Below are 18,532 nucleotides of genomic sequence, written 5' to 3'. Positions count from 1 at the left end.
TAAGAAAGGGTAAATGAAGGTGTGGGCCATTCTCGTCCAAGGATTTCACTTCTTTTGTTTGTAGATGACAGTTTTCTTTTTCTTGAAATGTCAGAAGCTGTGTGTTTTACCTTGAAGGAGATTTTTCGCATTTATGAAGAGGTTTCAGGTCAGCAAACTAATTTTCATAAATCGGCTTTATCTTTTAGTCCCAATGCCTCTCAGGAAGTTATAGATGTTGTAGGCGTTGCGCTTGGTATTCCAGTCGTAGCTTGTCATAAAAGATACTTGGGTTTACAACTATGGCAGTCATGGGCACATGGCACTTTTCTGTTCTGTTCGCGATCGTGTGTGGAGTACTCTTAATGGTTGGAAGGAAAAATCTCTTTCAAAAGCAAAAAGTAAGTTTTATTAAAATCAGTGGTTCAACTATACTATCATATTCCATGAGTGTTTTCCGTCTGCCAAAGAGTCTTTGTGCTGAGTTCTCTTCTATGTGTGCCAATTTTTGGTGGGGCAAAAGGCACAACCGCATAGGGATACATTGGGTTAAATGGCTTTCTCTTCGCTGTCCAAAAAAGGATGGCAGTTTGGAATTTCGGGCTTTTATTAATTTTAATCAAGCTTTGTTGGTGTATTCTCTCCAATCCAGGTTCTTTGGTCAGCTGAGTTTATCAAGGACGCTATTTTCCCAATCAGTCTTTTTTAAAGGTGGGTAAAGGACGAAATTCGTCTTATATATGGAGTTCTCTTTTGTGGGGTCGGGAGTTGCTTGTGAGCGGGCTTCATTGGAGGGTTAGGGATGATCTTTCCATTAAAATATATTCAGATGCTTGGTTACAGTGCTCTACCAGTTTACGGATTTCTTCTCCCCACTTCTTTCGTTTGATGCTTCTGTCAGCGCTCTTATACATGTTGACGACTGTTGGGATTTTGATTTAATTCAATAGGTTTTTTGGGCTTTTGATGTCCATTCCTTTATCGAATTTTGCCATCCCAGACAAATTAATTTGGCATTTTCAAAAAAATGGCATATATAGTGTCAAAAGTGGCTATCGAGTTGCATAGGATGCTACATTGCGTGTTGATGGGGGGTATAGGAACTTCTCATGGTGGCAGGGACACACTTTGGACCTCTGTGTGGTCTTTGCCAATTCCTAGTAAGATTAAAATTTTCTTGTGGCGATCTTTGCATGAACTCTTACCTTGTATGGCTAATCTTTTTTATCATAAAATTGTTTCTAATCCGATTTGTTTTCGTTGTACTAGAAAGCCAGAGACAATTATACATGCTTTATGGTGTTGTTCGTCAACAAAAGAGGTTTGGCTACTTTCTCCTTTGTCTTTTTTGGTGGGTGAATATGCTACAACAATTCTCTATCAACAAGAAATGGTCATTATGTCATATTTGTGTTGGAGTATTTGGCATAATCGAAATGAGTATTGCTTTCATGGTACATCTATGCATGCATAAGCTCTAATTACTCGTACTTGTGCTGTAGTTACTGAATTTCAGCAGGCAAATGAAAAGGAATCACTTCACCAGCCTATCCCTGTCTTGGATTGTCGTTGGGTAAGGCCTTGTGCTCCATTTGTGAAGTTGAATGTGGACGGTGCAATTAATTTACGGGAGAGTTTTCGGGGGTCTAGGCGTGGTTGCTCGTAATTGTAATGGGGAACTTATGGTGGAGGCTTCCAAACGAGTTTGAGAAAATTTTATGCCTAAGGCTACTGAGCTTATGTCAGCATGTTTGGGTTTACAGGTGGAATCTCTTATGGGTTATGGATATCTTGTTCTAGAAATGGATGCTCACGAGGTGATTAGATGTTTGAATGCTTCACAGGAATGTTTGGATTCCAATAGTGCATTAGTAGTAGAAGCGCAAGCTATCTAATGCTTTTTCATGTTATGTTCAGATTTTCATGTTTGGATTGAAGAGGGGCTATGTGGCTGTCAACTGAATTACTCTTTGATGTCTCTGATGTTTGATTTAAATGTTTTTCAGGATCGCGGCTGGTTGGGCTGCAAGTTTCGGGTGCTGTCCAGATTTTGTTGATGTACAGATTGAAGGGATGTTTAGGCTTTCTCTTTTCTTGTTATTTTACCCTTGAGTTGTTCAAGAGCGAGTCTTTTTTAAGATCACGCATTTGTGCCTGTCTCTCATATTTGAATTTTGGATAATTTGGCTATTTTTCAATGCTATCTTTTGTACATTCTTATGATGCTTATTATTTTTTAATAAAGCATCTATTCCAAAAAAATAAAAAAAAATAAAAAGAAAGTGAAAGTGCAACGAGTGATTTTGAGTCTAGTACAATTATGTTGATATGGACTGATTAAAATTCATTAGATTAATTTAGTGGTTGACATTCTTGTAAATGCTTATAAATGAATTATATGAATGATTTGAAAATTATATAGAATTCTAAAATGACGGAATTTGGATTTTCATCATTTCAATTTCCGACAATTGAAGATTTCAGTGTTTGAATTTATGTATATCGAATTTTGTAAATGACAGAACTTGTAAATGACATTATGGAAATTGTGAAATGACGTATATTTTGGTGGAAATTAAACTCGGGAATTTGATGCCCAATTTCCACCATTTTTTCTGCTCGTTATTTAATAAATTTCATGCTTAATTTGTCATACAAGAAAATTGTCAATTTCACCTCTGAAATTTCCGATTTTTAACTAAAAAAGTTATTTTCTCTCGCCCAAATAAAGGTTAAAAGTATTGTTGTGTCGTGGGGTGTGATCAGCAAAAATATGGGGTGCAAATAGAATTCTCCTTGAGAAAAATCTGTTTCATGTTGGTAGATTGCTCATTCACCGTGTCCGAAGGAAGACAGGAATTTTTTTTTATCATTATTATTCGCGTCTGCTCCAAAGAAGAACCGTCGACCTGTCACTGGGGCCCATCATCTCCACCTCGCCAACTTTAAACTATAAAAAAATTCAATCCCTCTCTCTCTCTCTCTCTCTCTCTCTCTCTCTAACTCTGCAGCAACAACGAAGAAGAAGGAAGGAGGAGGAAGAGGAAGATGGGTGTTTTGACAACAGGAATGGGCGGCGATTCACTAAGCCTTAAAGCAGCCATGATGAGAGAGTCACTGCAAAAGAGCCAAACCATCACTGACAGCGTCGTCTCCATTCTCGGCTCCTTTGACCACCGCCTCTCCGCCCTTGAAACCGCCATGCGTCCTACCCAGGTGGGTCTTCTCCTCCCAACTTTCTGTTTGGGTCGCCAGAAAATCTTATTCAACAAGAATGGAACCAAGTTTGGATCACTTACAGTTTGACTTGGCCTTTACTTTTCTTAAACAGAACCAAATATGGGTCTTAGAGAATTTTGATATTTTTTTTCTTTTAATATCTTAGTGACCAAAAAGCGGATCTCTCGGGAACTGTTGGGATTTTGATTTTCTTTCACAATTTGGAGCTTTTGTTCATGTTTTCTTATTGGGTTTGTTTGAATTTTGGATAGTACAGATTAGAACGCATTCTATCCGGAAAGCACATGAGAACATTGATAAGACCTTGAAGGCTGCTGAGGTTATACTGGCACAATTCGATCTTTCTCGCCAGGTTAGTCAGAGGATTTCTAAATTTGTTTAATGTTTAACAAGATTGAATTTATATTGATTAATTTGAAGTTGGGTATTATCCATTTGCGTTTAGGAAATTCATGAGATCATTGTTAGTGGTTGTACTCTGGGGTGAGTGTAACACTTTATTTTATGTTTTTAGTTTTGTGAAATGGCATTTGTATACCATGCTGATTAATTTATATCTAGAGAAGCATGCTATTTCAAATTCCTTGGATTTTATTTGTTGAAGTTTGTTTGTTTGCGATTTTAAGGGCTCAGGTTTTACCTTTAGGCCAAAATAATCCTGTTTTGTTCATCCCGTGTTTTTGGTGCTTTTAAAGAACATGGGAATTGTTTAATTTTTGTTCCATTTGGACGGGATGATTTAGAAGAAAGGATTTGAATTTATGAGAATATGACTAGATTAGTTGACAAAACTATATCTGACCCAAAAAAAAATGACAAAACTATAAAACACTGGATAAAATGTATTTTTAAGTAGATTTGAAATTACTAGTACCACATAATTTATTGAATTTGAAATGACTAGATCCCCGAATCATTTGACATCCATGCATTTCTTCTTATTATTTTCATGTAAATGCTACAAATAATTAAGTCACACTATTTCACTGTATAATATTGATTAAAATCCTTAGATTTCAAATCTCTCTATCCAAATAGAAGAGGGATTTACACACTAATTACAATATTTGGAAAAGATCTATAAAAGACAAAGCTGTCATACATGACCAAATTCAATCATTCGATCATGTATTACAAGATTGTTGAATGTGCTTTGTATGTAGGATTATTGTGTCTTTTGGAATTATATCCAGCTAACCATTGACATGTAATATTTTGGGTTTGGTGAATGGTTGTGAAGCAGTCATGGTGCTTGCAAGCAATGGAGCCTAGGCACTGACATATGAAAATTATGTTATTTTATGTTTATAAGGCGAGTCATTTGAATGTTGGTGGCTATGTGTCTGACACAACCACCCTCTAGGGTTGTCCACGCTTCATAGTTTGCAAGATATTATCTTACCTTACCTCTCCTTCTTTACGAGTCTTTGCATATTCAATAATCTACCTCTCATTCATAAATTCTTTAATCTTTTCCAGCAGTAAAATTGCTTTTTTCATTTGAGAACTTTAGAGTTGTAACAACTGGGATATTTTAACCTTGTCTTGCGTGTCTCTATACCATTTCACTTAAACATATATATGTTATTATGTCTTGTGTCTTATGATGCATGTTAACCATTATGCTTGTTGATATTGTTGTCCTTTCAATTTGCAGGCTGAGTCCAAAATACTTAGAGGGCCACGTGAGGACTTGGAAAGTTATCTAGAAGCAATTGATCAGCTAAGAAGCAATATACGGTTCTTTAGTAGCAACAAAGGCTTTAAGAGTAGCGATGGGGTTGTCAGTCAAGCAAATAGTTTGCTTGCTAAAGCTATTTCAAAGCTTGAAGATGAGTTCAAGCAGCTGCTGTTGTCTTACAGGTTTGTATTTCAATGCTCAACAATGCTTTTATCCTGTTCTTTTGGGAAATACCACCCTTTTCTCCTAAAATCAACCAATGCTCCTGTATTGACATTGGAGAACCTGTAGCTTCAATTGTTTCAATCAAGTCTCTGTAATTTAATTATTGCCTGCAATCAAGTCTAAAAAAAGAATTCCGTCAATTTTTTAGGTGGTAGATTCATTAGTGCATGGTAAATATGATCCAAGAACAAAATAATGTTAAAATATTAAAAAGGAAAAATTGAAAAAAAAAAAAACCATGGAAGACTTCCATCTTATCCACTTCTCCAACAACTCTAGAATTATATCCAGCCTGGTCACCGCATTCCTGAATCTAACTAGCTCAATCCCATACCCATTTTCTTGATTGCAACCACTAGTTAACTACGAGGACTTGATTGAAACAATTGAAACTACAGGAACCTATGTCGCATGGACACATATATGAGATATGCGATATTATATGATATGGTGATATGGAACTAAAAACTACTAAAATATATATTAACAAATTCCTACTCATCCCTTTATGTACAGGGGTGGAGCCACAAATTTAGTTCATAGGGGGCATCCTCAAACCACAACATTGAGGGGCCCCCTTGGGCACTACGTGGTTCCAGCTACTGCTTATATAGAAAGCACTAGTAATTTAATGTCAATATTGGAACAAGCTTTCCAGAAACAATGTGAGCCATATCAGTATCCACCTCTCAAATTCCTCTTGGGCTTTTCTTCTGCAGCTGTTCAGTCCAGAGCTTAGTAGATATTGTCTATTATGCATTATGTTAAGAATTTCCTATTTTATGTTAGTCCTTAGTGACGACATGTCACGGCACACTACTACACTTTCCTCTTCTTTCCTTGTGTTGATCATGCTTGGTAGTTGTGACTGGACTGGATTGAGACTGAGTCCAGTCCAGTCCCACAGAGGCCCATCCCTTGGGAGGGGACTTGTTTGACAGATGTCCATTGTAATAATCTAGTCTCACTATTGTTAAGTTCAGCGAAGATGGGACAGGACTGTTTGTCCATTTCAATTGACTCTGTCCTTTTCCGGTCCCACCTACCAATTGTGGCCATATATGTAGAACCTAGCGCTATTATCGACATTCAGCTGGTGAATAAGAATTGATTCCCTTTTTTGCATTTTCTTTGCCTTCTTGCTATAAGCTCTTACGAAAGAGGAGTAGAAAATCCTACGAATGCTGTTTAGAATTGATTCCCTGTTTAGAGTTGCAAGTGTGCTCCATTTACACTGTTTATCTGTTTTTTATTTTTATTTTTATTTTCAGCAAACCTGTGGAGCCTGAACGCCTTTTTGATTGCCTCCCAAACTCATTAAGGCCATCTTCAGGGTCTCCTGGTGATTACAGTGGCAAGAATCCATCCAATAATCATGCTGAACACCACAACAGTAGCTTAGAAAATGCTGTTTACACACCTCCTACTCTAATACCACCCCGGGTTATTCCATTGTTGCATGATTTAGCCCAGCAAATGTTTCAAGCTGGTCACCAACAGCAGTTGCTAATAATTTACAGGTAACAGAAGGGGTCATTCTTTGGTCTTCGGTTATCTTATGTAAAATGTTGGTTTTTTCATTCCCTACATGACAACAGGTTCAAGATTTCATGTTACGTCAAAGGCACGTGATTTGTTAAACAGTTACTGTGTTAAAGTATAAATTTGAAGACTTCCATGGAAAAAGTCAGATAGTTATTGCTGTATTCAGATAAAAATTTCTAACGAGAAGCTATATTCATAAGTGAATAAAGTTCTTTGATGTTGGACAAGCTCAACTTTTATTGAGCACAAGAGAACTGACCTATGTGCATGGGACACTTCCATAAAACATTTTCCGTGCTGGACTCCCAAGGACGTGACACTTGTGTCCACAATTCTCTGCATTCTTATATATGATGCAGCTTCATCTGCTAGAAAGAGCCGAAACTTATGAAGGTGTTGAGTAAGTTTCGGTGTTGAGTATTTTTTGTCAAGAAAACTGCACTTAGTTATTATTGTCATAATATTTTGATAATGGTTCGTTTACAAGTAATGGTTTGTGAAAGCATATATAGATGTCTATATATAGAACTTCACAATTTTGTTGACGTCCTCGTTTCAGGATTTTTGGAAAATGCGTAGGGCACACTAAAACTTGTCCCAGTGCTCTCATATCATAGGAATTGAGTTTTTAAATAATAAAGAAACTCCAGTGTGCAGAGGTGGCTGTATTCTGCAATTTCATTTGTAATTTCTCTGTCGTCCTTGGGTGTCCTGACGGCATAATTATACTTCAGATCTTATATTTGAACATTTTTTGGTTACGTAAAGTCTACTTATGATCCCATGCACGGTTGCAGTATTTGCTTGGACTGTTATTTTTCATCACTGCTTTACTTATGTGCACTTCTTTGACTACGTGTGTACCTTTTGTTTTTGTTTGTGTCTTTTTTGTTTTTGCTTTTATTCAAAATATGTTTTATCAATCCTTTTTTTATGTTTTCAGGGATACTCGTTCTTCAGTTTTGGAAGAAAGCCTTCACAAATTGGGGGTCGAAAAACTTAGCAAGGATGATGTTCAGAAAATGCAATGGGAGATTTTGGAGGCCAAGATTGGGAACTGGATTCATTACATGCGTATAGCTGTAAGGAATTTGTGGCATTTGCTCAACTTCTTATGTTATCTGTGTTTTTCCTCAATATCTAACTGGGCTTGAACAGGTCAAATTACTGTTTGCTGGTGAACGGAAAGTTTGTGATCAAATGTTTGAAGCCTTTGATTCTCTCGGTGACCAATGTTTTGCTGAAGTTACCAGAAGTAGTGTCTCAGTTTTACTTAGTTTTGGAGAAGCGATTGCTAACAGCAAGAGATCCCCGGAAAAGTTATTTGTACTTTTAGACATGTACGAGATAATGCGGGAGCTGCACTCTGAGGTTTGAATAATCTAACAAATTTATAAAGCATGCACTGGGTATACAATATGACAAATTGGGCCTAAGGAGATGATATAAGTAGGTCTTCCCCTTAGGTGCAGTTTCATCACTTGATAGCCTGAAATTTGTGAAGATGTTGATTTGTCTAGAGCACTTTGAACATTAGGAATTCATCACAGTTTGGCGAACATAGAATAATTAGGCATATCAGGCAACTTTTATTTTGAGAATTAAGGCCTTTTGGTGTTAAAATTTTGTACTCTGTTGTTTCTTTCCATGATGCTTTGTTTCTATTATTTACTTAATTTCAGGAATTAGTATAATCAATTATTTCACTCTTCATTTCATAACGTTAGAATGTACCCTTGGTGATTGCTTGTAATGCAATATATCTAGGATATTAAACTTAATATGATATGTTCCATTTCGCATTTGCCTGGTGTCTAGGTTTCGCATCTGCCTTGCCTGTGTGTTTTAGAAAGTAAGTCATTTGCTGGCATGGTGCAACAGATTCATGTTTTAAGTTGATGCCTGAATTCATTTGCAGATTGAAATGATCTTCATAGGTAAAGCTTGTGCTGAAATTAGAGAATCAGCGTCAAGCTTGACAAAACGGCTTGCCCAGACCGCGAAAAAGACCTTTGGTGATTTTGAAGAAGCAGTTGAAAGGGATGCAACAAAAACTGCTGTATCTGATGGCACTGTCCATCCTTTGACAAGCTATGTGATCAACTATGTGAAGTTTCTTTTTGAGTAAGTTTCGTTAATTTTAAGGTTTAAATATTTAGGCTTAAGTCTTTTTCTAGCTAGTCCTGTTGCCTGAACTGGTGGTCTATGGTTGGAAGATGATTCCAACAGACTTCTTATTTTCTACCTTGAAATCTTTCTTACATTCTTCTCTGTCGTTATATATAATGATTAAATTTATATATGTATATATATGCATATGGATATACATGACGTCTCATATGTCTTAAAGACGTGTTGGGAAAGCCTCACTTCTACTCAATTTTCTTCAACTTTGATCCCATCTATTGATAGGGTTGACTATTTAGGGTATAGAATTGTCCTTTAGAGCTTAAATTTTAGGTTTTAAGTATCAAGCCCACAATTTTAAAACCTAAAATCAAAGAGGCTAACCAATTCAAGAATATAAATTTAAAGTCTCAGCTCTAAATTATGATTTTACACCTGAAAACAATCAACCATGTCAATAAATGGGATCAAAGTTGAAGAAAATTGAATGGAAGTGAGGTTCTCTCAACATGTCCTGTCTTTAAGAAATATTGGACGTCCTGTATAGAGTATAATTGTATATATAGAGAGAGATTGGAACAATTAGAAGTATGAAAATACTCCAACAATCAAGGTTGGAACAATCTCACCTGTAACTGTTTAATCTAGAAGAGAAAGATCCAAGAATTCAAGATGATTACTTGTTTTAGCTATTTATTTTACTTGTTAGATCCTTATTTGCTACTATGGATGGTAATGTTCTCTTTCCAAACAGACAAGTTATGTTACCAGAATTTCAACCCACCACATGTTTAGACATGATTCTACTTGATCAAGGGATCTGGTTTAGGCGCTACTAACATAACTTTCTAATCTGAACTGTCTGGCAAAGGAATGTTAGTTCTATACGTGTGCATGCATTCACACTCATGTTACTCTCAATTATATATATGCATGCATTCTCTCTCTCTCTCTCTCTCTCTCTCTCTCTCTCTCTCTCTCTCTCTCTCTCATGCGCATGCTTTCAGTTCTTGTGAATATGAATTTTTCGTTAGGAATGGTCATGTGTCCCTAATCACACACATGCATACATACGGATATACGCACTCATGCATATATGTACATACTTTTTTAGGCTGGTCAACAGCCACATGATTCTCAATTAGACTTTTAAGTTTTAACTATTATATAGGTTTATGTATGCCTATTTCTTAATTTGTTAGATTTTTTTTAGTTGACCGACACTTTATTTCACAGTTACCAATCAACCTTGAAGCAACTTTTTAAAGAATTTGAAAATGGAGATGAAGGTGGTTCACAATTAGCCTCTGTCACGATGCAAATAATGCAGGCTCTTCAGACCAATTTGGATGGGAAATCTAAGCAGTATAGAGATCCTTCTTTAACTCACCTATTTCTCATGAACAATATTCATTATATGGTCAGATCGGTGCGCAGGTTTGTCTCAGATGTGTTGTTTGACTTTTTAGTTAAAACCTTGGAAGTCTATTTTATGTGCTCTCCTGTTTCATATTGTTTTCAGATCTGAAGCCAAAGATTTGTTAGGGGATGATTGGGTGCAAAGACACCGGAGGATTGTGCAGCAGCATGCAAATCAATACAAAAGAAATGCTTGGGGGAAGGTGCTCTTTCTTGACCTAATTAAACCTTCACACCATAAATTTACCTTTGTTCTTGTTTTGTTTTGCTTTATTTCATTTTCTTCATAGGTATTTGGTTCCTACTTTCTGGAGAATTACTATTTACCTTTATGATCGAAGTAAAGCTTTTAGCAATTCTTTTATGGTTTCAAATATGTTAGTCATGGGCCAGAAAATTTGTTTATAGACCTTCAGAATCCACAAATAAGAAGGAAAAATTGATGAAGATATGAAAGTTATCTCCAGGCTGGAGACAACTGATATTATATTGTGAATGTGATATTAGATTTTTTAATAGTCCAAAGAGAGTTTATATAATGTAAAGTTTTACATAAATTGTTAAAAGTGGTTTTGTGCCTTGATTTTGTCATGTGTGGCTGGTATGTTCAATCATTAGTTTGGCATGTTGAATCCTACTATGAAATAGCTACCCTTCTCAAATCCATGACCTGTGTGTTTTATATTTCTTATAAAACATGTTACATTTGCACAAACTATGGTTTTTCCTTTAATAATTGAAAGCATGTTCAAATATCAGTCATGACCAGTGAAAGTGACGTAGATGACCTTACCTGGCATATTCTAAATTTAGGTTGATAGTGCCAGATTTTTATTAGATATTTACTAATATTTTGTTTTCAAGATTTTCTTTCTCCTTTCTGTGGGTTTTGCAATTTTTTTTTTTTGGTTAAGTGGCTATTACCTATATAAGCACAATGAAAACCCTTAATGTCTTCATGTTGCTGTAGCTAAATAGTAAATACCAAAGATTCACTGTCTCAATTTGTACAATTTCATTATAGTTAGAAAGTTACATTCTACTTCATAGAGATTGGAAAACAGTAGAAAAGAAAAAAGAAAAGAAAAAGAGAATAAGGCAAAGGTTTTTGGGTTGAATACAAAGGGGTAATTAACTTGTTTGTTATTTACTTATGGTATACTTTGGGTGTGGGTTGATTCAGTTCAGCGCTAAAAAGGTGTTACTGGTGTGTTGGTTAGAGGAATGCTAGACTCTTTGAATAAAGGCTAGAAGATGCGGTGTAATCTTTGTAGGGTAGACTGTAGAGTGTTTTGGGTTTCTTTATGGGCATTGGTATCCTCTGTTCTTAGAGATATACCATTTCGATAGAGGAAAAAGGTCCGAAAATAACAGTTTGAGTTCTATTGAATAGTAGAAATAGGGTGATTCTGCCTGATATACCCGTTCTATGTCCTGTTAGTTTTTCAATCACCAACCTATCTGCATTTATTTCTTGGAAAATATTTTCTCTTGCAATATTACAGTGATGCAGAAACATGCTTTACATATGTTTAACACAACACTTTCAGTGCTCATTTCACACTAAACTATTTTTCTCGAAAAAATTCTGTTTTTCGCTACCTTCTGAATGCTGGTGCTTTCCCTTGTGCAGATTCTGCAGTGCCTCTCCATTCAAGGCTTGACCTCATCTGGTGGTGGTAGTTCAGTAGCTGGTGATGGAGGAAGTAGCAGTGGAGTTTCACGAGCAATTGTTAAAGATAGGTTGATCTCAACTTCTATCCCTATCAGACAAACTTAAAATACGTTATACGCAATTTGAGGAACATTTTGACCTAGCTTAAATGCATTCCAAATCAGGTTCAAGACGTTCAATATGCAATTTGAGGACCTTCATCAAAAACAATCTCAGTGGACAGTTCCTGATACTGAGTTGCGAGAGTCACTGAGACTTGCAGTAGCTGAAGTCTTATTGCCTGCCTACAGATCTTTCATAAAACGTTATGGGTGTGTTTTCTCTATTGACTCTGGTTTTACATGCACACATCACATATGCAGTATATAGAGAATTTGTTCTCCCTTTTCTTATAAAATTCTGAAAAGTTTTAGACCTCAAAAAATCTAAATCAAACATTCAAGGCCAACCAAAAAAAAAAAAAAAAAATCTGACCTATTATACAAAGTAATGTTGAGATCTATATATTTAGCAATTTTATCTAATGAACCTAACATGCAAGACTTCACTTCAGTCGTGCCCTGTTGAATAACATCTAACAATTATTTATTTTTGGACTTGTAATTCAACTGCTATCATGGTTCTTTCCCGTTCTCATATATGGTTTAAGTGCTGGTTGTATCTGCCGGTAACAAAATCTGTATATATTCTATTTTTCTGACAGGCCTCTAGTTGAGAGTGGGAAGAACCCCCAAAAGTATATCAGATACACAGCAGAGGATCTTGAACGAATGCTGGGTGAATTCTTTGAGGGCAAGAACGTGAATGAACCCAAGAGGTAGCTTTGCCCTGTCTTGCTCTCTCTCTCTCTCTCTCTCTCTGATGATTAACCCAATGATGTGTACGATCGGCTCTGGTATTGTATGGACTGTTCGTTGCCCTTGCCGGGGGGTTAGAGGCTAAATCCCTGCATGCATGGTCTCAAAGTATTTCTGTTTAGGTGGTGATGAGCTCAGCATCTCTGAGTCTTCTGGTTGCTGGAATGGCTTGGGAAAAAGAAAATAAAGATCAGTAGATGTTGGTTTGGTGTTAAATGACATACTGAATAAGAGATGTCTATCTTTGCACATATGCTTGTGTAGTCCTGCCTTCATGGCCTGCTGGTATTCCGAGTTTATATTTGTAATTTGATGCAAGTGGGGTAGTCCTAGCGAAGCTGTTGCAGCCTCAAGTAGGGTTTTCAATTTTATCAATTCATTATCAAACGTATTTTGTAAATTTTTTGTGGAATGCCAATGATTTGTTTGGGCAGAATTTTCCACCAACAGACGAACAGAGCACCATTTTCATCTTATTTCTTGTTTTTTTTCTTCATTTTGTTTCTCGAATTAGTTTTCAAGGTTTAGTTCCACTTTAAAGAAAACTATGCAGTTTTAAAAGTTAGAAATAAAAAACAAACCAAAACAACTCGACTCCCTATACGTTCTTCCCCTCCCACCAGATTGAACCAAAAGATCCAAAACAGAAAGAAGGACGTCACCCTTCTACCTTTTCTGCTCTGTGTTTTAGTTCAAAGAATTGAGTAGCTCCATAGCTCCCAGCTTAATATATTTTTATCCATATTCTAACCAAATAATGAATGTTTTTCTTGTTTGGTGCAAGAATGAAATTAAAAACTTCTTTCAATTATACTTTATATTTTTTAATTATAATAACTCAATACAAGGAAAGCTTACGCCTCGCTTGGAGCGATATAAAAAACATCGTAATGGGAGATGAGCACCGTTCAACCATAAACAACGTAATGGGGGTTAAGGTCATCTCCAGGCCAAATGTAGCGTAACATAATGCAAAACTCATCTCCAGTAATAGGCTAAAAAAAAAATTGGCCATATTTGGCCCTTTAGCCTTCTAACCATGCCACATGTTGCCCAGCTTTGACCTAGATCAAATTTTTTTTATGGGCCCAGCACATGTGCTTTCTAAGAAGAGAGTACACGTGTGGACAAGAGCACGAAACATCTCGTGCAACTGCAGATCCAACAGACAATATTAAAGGCGCGTTGACGTCAGCTAGCCGTTAGTTTTTTTTTTTTCCTTAAAAAAAACTTTTTAAATTCGTTTTGTTGTAATATATATATATATAGGTTTCTGACCGTTGGAGGTCAGAACCATTGATTGAAAAGTTATTTTTTTATTTTTTTATTTAAAACCTTTTTATATGCTTTAAATTCGTTTTGTTTATATATATAAATTAAACAATATTGTCTCTAAATAGTAATTTAATTAAATTAAAAAAGACATAGTTCTGGAATATATGAGTGTTGTACTATAATTTTCTCAAAATAATAAAATATGAAGGACTCTAAAATATAGCTATGCATGGCTACATATGAAAAAATTTAGCCAATTTTGGAAGGCTAAATTTATAGTCATGGACTACATTTAACTCTATGACTGGAGATGACCTAACTTGTTATTGTGTATGTGAAGCAATTAGACCCTATTTTCCAACATATAAATGATAAGATATTGGCTAAGAAAACGCCATAATTATTGATATTTGTAAGTTGTATAGATTTTTGTTGCGCGCCATGAAGCTACAACCAAGTTGACAATGTAAAATGGGAAATGGACAAAGCACGGCCACGTTGCGCGCCATAAAGCCACGAGTTCTTCTTACTCTTTCCTTTTCTTCTGAAGCTTAGCCAAGCCATCACTCAGTCTCTCACATTCTTTACGATTCAGGACCTGTTTTGCCCGCAACAAATTATCATCTTCGGCCATGGAGAAAAACCAACAAGGTTTCATTTCTCTTTCTTTTTAATTTATGAACTTGTCTGAGTTGGGGGATTTTCAAAATTTTCATTCCCATGAAAATAATAATAATAATAATAATAATTGTGGATTCTAGTTTTCCGTGGATTTTGGATTTTTCATATTAGTATGGTTTTACGATTTCATATGCATTACATTTACGTTATCTTGAATTGAAGATAAGGAAGAGTATATGGATCAGAAGAGGGAAGCGGGCTGCAAAGGAGCATGCGAATTTATTTCAAGAAAGCACCTTTCTGATGATATAATGCCTCACATTCTTAACCTGTAAGTTTCATTCTCCTTGGCACTCTCTTTTACAGATAATAATGTCAATAATGCTATCTGGGTTTTAGTTATCTTGCTTTGAAATGGATGGATATGGAAGATTTATATATTTATTTACTCTTCAGTTTATAAGGGGTCTGTTTTATAATAGATAAAGTTCAATAATGCTAACTGGGTCTCCATCACCATCTTGCACTTCAATGGAGGAACATCAATTTTAGGCTAATGTTTTGAAAATTATTGCATTGGCAAACCATACTCATTCTCTTTATGCTTGATCAATTTACTGGAAATCAAATTAATTATAAAAAAATTAAATTGGGGTGATCATATGTTTACCTTTATAGTTACCGTGCCAAATTGAATTCAGTTTGTTTCTTCAAAGTTAATGAGAATTTTAGTGCTGGATCATTTCAGATATGGATCCCGTGCAACGGCCTCTGACTTTGAAATCTACAGTCCAAATGCTTCCTTTGAGGACCCACTGATGTGTGCTCGTGGGTATGTATTGGCGTGTTTCAATTAACTACTCTAGAATTACATTACTTACTCTACTCACTCAGGATGAAACCATGCATCTGCCTCCTGTAAAGTCTTGCACTCAATTTTTCATTTCCTTTCAAAAGATAATGCTTTTGTTTTGCTTCTGTTTTAAGATGCAACATATGAGGATAAATTTACCTATTCTAGTAGAAAGTATTATATGTAAAAAAAAAAAAAAAAAACATTAAGGTTATTATTTTATGCCGGATGCTTGGGGGGGGGGTGGTTGGGTGGGGGTTTGGGGTTGTAGTTGAGTTCCTTGAAATTTCCATATAGAACCAAAGCCGGTTTCCATCATTTTGAAGATGAGTTGTTACAGGACAGAGTTCACTTAAAACCTTCTCCTGTAATCACTAGAGTTGAGGCTCTCTTAGAGAAGAAGAAAAATAAAAGAGGAGCTATTGGCACTCTTAAATGTCGTCCTGCATCCCTCATTTGTTTTTTTATTTATTCATTTATTAACTCAGATACTCAATTGCCAAAACTGCCGTTTCCAAAATGTAACTTGACACTACTTGTTAGTGCCAACAGCACCTCTCGAAGAGAATTAAACACAACATTAAGATCTCTGGTTCTAACAGAAGTGACGTAGGTACACAGTTTATGCATTACTTCAAAGTTTGATTGTGCCATGCGCTTCATCTACAAGATTGTTGTGAATTTTTTTCCTGATTTTATTGCTCTTGGAGGTACAACTGTGTGTTATACCCAATTTGAAGAGTTGGAGAGAATGTCCCTTTTTGGTACACCAATCTTCCACCAAAGTATGAGCGTCAATAGAAGCTTAACAGATCACCTTTTATATAACCTGCTTTTTTGTTAGATCATTCTGCTTCATTAGCTTTGTGAGACTGAATTTATAAATGAGAATCTCTGTATCACACGAGCTTTTCTTTTGGTAGGTTGAAGCAGATCAAATCAGCGTTTTATTCACTTCCCAAGGTCCTCTATCCATGCTGATTATAATGTTCATTTTTTATCATATGTGAAATGCTTTTGGGGTTTTGTTTTGAATTCAATAGTGACAGTTGATGTAATGAAATTATTAGCCTTTGAGCATGTCAAGGTTCTTTGTCTTGTCTTTCTCTTCTTTTCTGCCTTTGTTTATTCTTTTTTCTATAGTGGGTCAAATTAAATGGTGGTTTGTGGTGTATTGGTAACTGTACAAAGGGATCGACATAGGAGGAATAAGTTAACTGTTTGGGATAGTTGGACTAAGTTTCAAATTTCTTTTTAGAGTGTCAATATTTTGAAGATTCTGCGGAAACCCAGACTATGCCTTCCCAAACCCCATCATAACATGATGGCATGAATTCTTTGTGTACCTTCAGCTTGTAGAATTTTCGATCCTGAAGCAACTTGGGTTTGATGCAAATAAACATAATTTGAATATAGGAAGTTGTATTATCTACTCTAGATCATAAAAGTTACTTCCCTATGAATGACTAACGCAAGAGAGTTCTTTTCAGTGCTTATGATTTTAAATGAGTTTATACGGTAGAGTTGGAAGTGGTGCTTTTCTTCTTGTTCTACTATTGCTGTTGACGTGTTTATTTAGCTTTACAGCATCTTTGGTTTGTTTTTTCCTATTTATCAGATCTTTAGTGAATCAAGAATTGTGGAATACGACATCACAGAAAATATGATTTCACCAGGAAATCATGAGGTGATTTCTTTTCCAACTCTCGTTAAAGTTTTTTCAGTTCTTTGAAAACATATTTTGTTTGGGTCGATATGTTGTAAGACCTAATTAGATGTCCCTGTCATTTGAGTGCAGATATTGATTGATAACAAACAACATTACAAGTTCATGGGGAAAGACGTAGATGTGATATCACTCATCAAATTGCACCTTTTGGAAGGAAAAGTTGTTCGCCATGAAGATTGGTATGTACTTAAACCTTTAACATTCTTTTGTGTCTCTCTTCCATTTGTCTTTTGGTATGTTTTGTTCTAGCTTAAATTTAAAAACCTGCTTTATATTTCTGATGAATACCCTTTAACCGAAGTTTGGAACCAAATACGTTTTGTTCTGATTACCAGGTGTTGTGTTAAATTTATGGTAGATATTGAGTAAGATGCAATGAATTTACCGAGAGATGGTGTACTATATATTTGTTTTTGGGTCAATGATGGTGTAGTGTATTATCGTATATGCTTTTGTCAGCTTTGAACCAAGTCTGTGTCGTTCCATCCGATGCCAGTTTAGACTAGCCAACTATCGGAAGAAAATAATGCCTGAGGGAATAATTTTAAAACAGAAGTCCCAGAATATTTTAGCATAAGGTTTGTGTAAACATAAATTCTACATAGAGCATAGACCTCTAGCCTGATTTAAAGTGAAGTTCAAGTTTGGGTTATTCGGAATTTATTCTTATAACTGCAATGCTATTGACATAAATTTTTCTGTCAGATCATTTATGAAAGTGAAGATGAAATTTTTGTAGGTGGGACAAGAAGCCTCTTTGGAATAGAGAAACAGTTAAGATACCGCTGATTGGCCGCGTTGTGGAAATGACTCGTCGGGGTTCAATGTTGGCAACTCATGTTTTGATGGGGTTTGGAAAGGATCCATCCACGGGTATAAAATGAACTCCGATATCTAGACTGATGTTAGTATAGTTCGCCCTTGGGTTTGTGTATGTCTTTTCCACAATTTTAATCTTGTTTTTAGCTTATGCTTGCTTTTGATAAACTGATATTAAAAATGAAAATCTGACTCTCTCGAGTCAGATTTATATGTAATGTTTAGTTCTATGTCAGCTTCATGATTTGATACTGGATATTTGGAAATGGTCGAGCCAAAGTATAGTAAATTAACAAGTTATATGCCTATTTGCTACAAAAAAAAATCTTGTTTCTAATTTACAAGTGATAGATCAAATGGTTCTTTGGAACCATGACACAGTTTTGAATTTGATCCCATTGATAGATCAAATAGTTCTTTTCTTGTTTTAATTGCCGAATGTTTACCCATATTGGGCAGCCAACAACTGAAGCAGCCCATGCAAGGA

General features: G+C 35.7%; 3 protein-coding genes across 5 annotated transcripts; all 3 read left to right on the top strand.

The window, feature by feature from the left end:
* Positions 1,045 to 2,244, top strand: LOC18778457. 3 transcript variants are annotated; one of them, XM_020558285.1, is made up of 5 exons: positions 1,045 to 1,139; positions 1,249 to 1,300; positions 1,482 to 1,552; positions 1,743 to 1,796; positions 1,986 to 2,244. In XM_020558285.1, the coding sequence occupies exons 1-5, from the start codon at positions 1,089 to 1,091 to the stop codon at positions 2,034 to 2,036; spliced, it is 279 nt and encodes a 92-aa protein (XP_020413874.1). In that variant the 5' UTR covers positions 1,045 to 1,088; the 3' UTR covers positions 2,037 to 2,244. The 3 variants fall into 3 exon arrangements, with proteins under 3 accessions (XP_020413874.1, XP_020413875.1, XP_020413873.1); XM_020558286.1 differs by lacking the exon at positions 1,743 to 1,796; XM_020558284.1 differs by lacking the exon at positions 1,743 to 1,796 and having other exon boundaries at positions 1,045 to 1,300.
* Positions 2,844 to 13,197, top strand: LOC18781309 (exocyst complex component EXO70A1). Its single transcript, XM_007214593.2, has 12 exons — positions 2,844 to 3,195; positions 3,476 to 3,571; positions 4,877 to 5,082; positions 6,397 to 6,645; positions 7,614 to 7,752; positions 7,829 to 8,041; positions 8,589 to 8,794; positions 10,034 to 10,234; positions 10,320 to 10,419; positions 11,850 to 11,959; positions 12,056 to 12,202; positions 12,595 to 13,197. The coding sequence occupies exons 1-12, from the start codon at positions 3,028 to 3,030 to the stop codon at positions 12,710 to 12,712; spliced, it is 1,953 nt and encodes a 650-aa protein (XP_007214655.1). The 5' UTR covers positions 2,844 to 3,027; the 3' UTR covers positions 12,713 to 13,197.
* On the top strand, positions 14,512 to 18,370 carry LOC18781382. The gene is made up of 7 exons (XM_007212077.2): positions 14,512 to 14,674; positions 14,867 to 14,975; positions 15,393 to 15,476; positions 16,421 to 16,460; positions 17,116 to 17,184; positions 17,296 to 17,405; positions 17,966 to 18,370. Exons 1-7 carry the CDS (start codon positions 14,656 to 14,658, stop codon positions 18,108 to 18,110), a joined length of 576 nt encoding a protein of 191 aa, XP_007212139.2. The 5' UTR covers positions 14,512 to 14,655; the 3' UTR covers positions 18,111 to 18,370.

Source organism: Prunus persica, chromosome G2 (genome assembly GCF_000346465.2).
Source record: "Prunus persica cultivar Lovell chromosome G2, Prunus_persica_NCBIv2, whole genome shotgun sequence".
NCBI classification, from domain to species: domain Eukaryota; kingdom Viridiplantae; phylum Streptophyta; class Magnoliopsida; order Rosales; family Rosaceae; genus Prunus; species Prunus persica.
The sequence above is the reverse complement of the archived record's forward strand: the minus strand, read 5'-3'. Positions and strand labels throughout refer to the sequence as shown.

Excerpts from the sequence above, each read along its gene's own strand:
- LOC18778457 (XM_020558284.1), top strand. The coding sequence starts at position 1,049 with ATGCTACATTGCGTGTTGATGGGGGGTATAGGAACTTCTCATGGTGGC. Across the intron at positions 1,301-1,481 it reads GTTGTTCGTCAACAAAAGAG|TTACTGAATTTCAGCAGGCA; the intron begins GTTTGGCTACTT and ends CTTGTGCTGTAG. Across the intron at positions 1,553-1,985 it reads CTGTCTTGGATTGTCGTTGG|GATCGCGGCTGGTTGGGCTG; the intron begins GTAAGGCCTTGT and ends AATGTTTTTCAG.
- LOC18781309 (XM_007214593.2), top strand. The coding sequence starts at position 3,028 with ATGGGTGTTTTGACAACAGGAATGGGCGGCGATTCACTAAGCCTTAAA. Across the intron at positions 3,572-4,876 it reads AATTCGATCTTTCTCGCCAG|GCTGAGTCCAAAATACTTAG; the intron begins GTTAGTCAGAGG and ends TTCAATTTGCAG. Across the intron at positions 8,042-8,588 it reads TGCGGGAGCTGCACTCTGAG|ATTGAAATGATCTTCATAGG; the intron begins GTTTGAATAATC and ends ATTCATTTGCAG.
- LOC18781382 (XM_007212077.2), top strand. Across the intron at positions 14,976-15,392 it reads ATGCCTCACATTCTTAACCT|ATATGGATCCCGTGCAACGG; the intron begins GTAAGTTTCATT and ends GGATCATTTCAG. Across the intron at positions 17,406-17,965 it reads GTTGTTCGCCATGAAGATTG|GTGGGACAAGAAGCCTCTTT; the intron begins GTATGTACTTAA and ends AAATTTTTGTAG.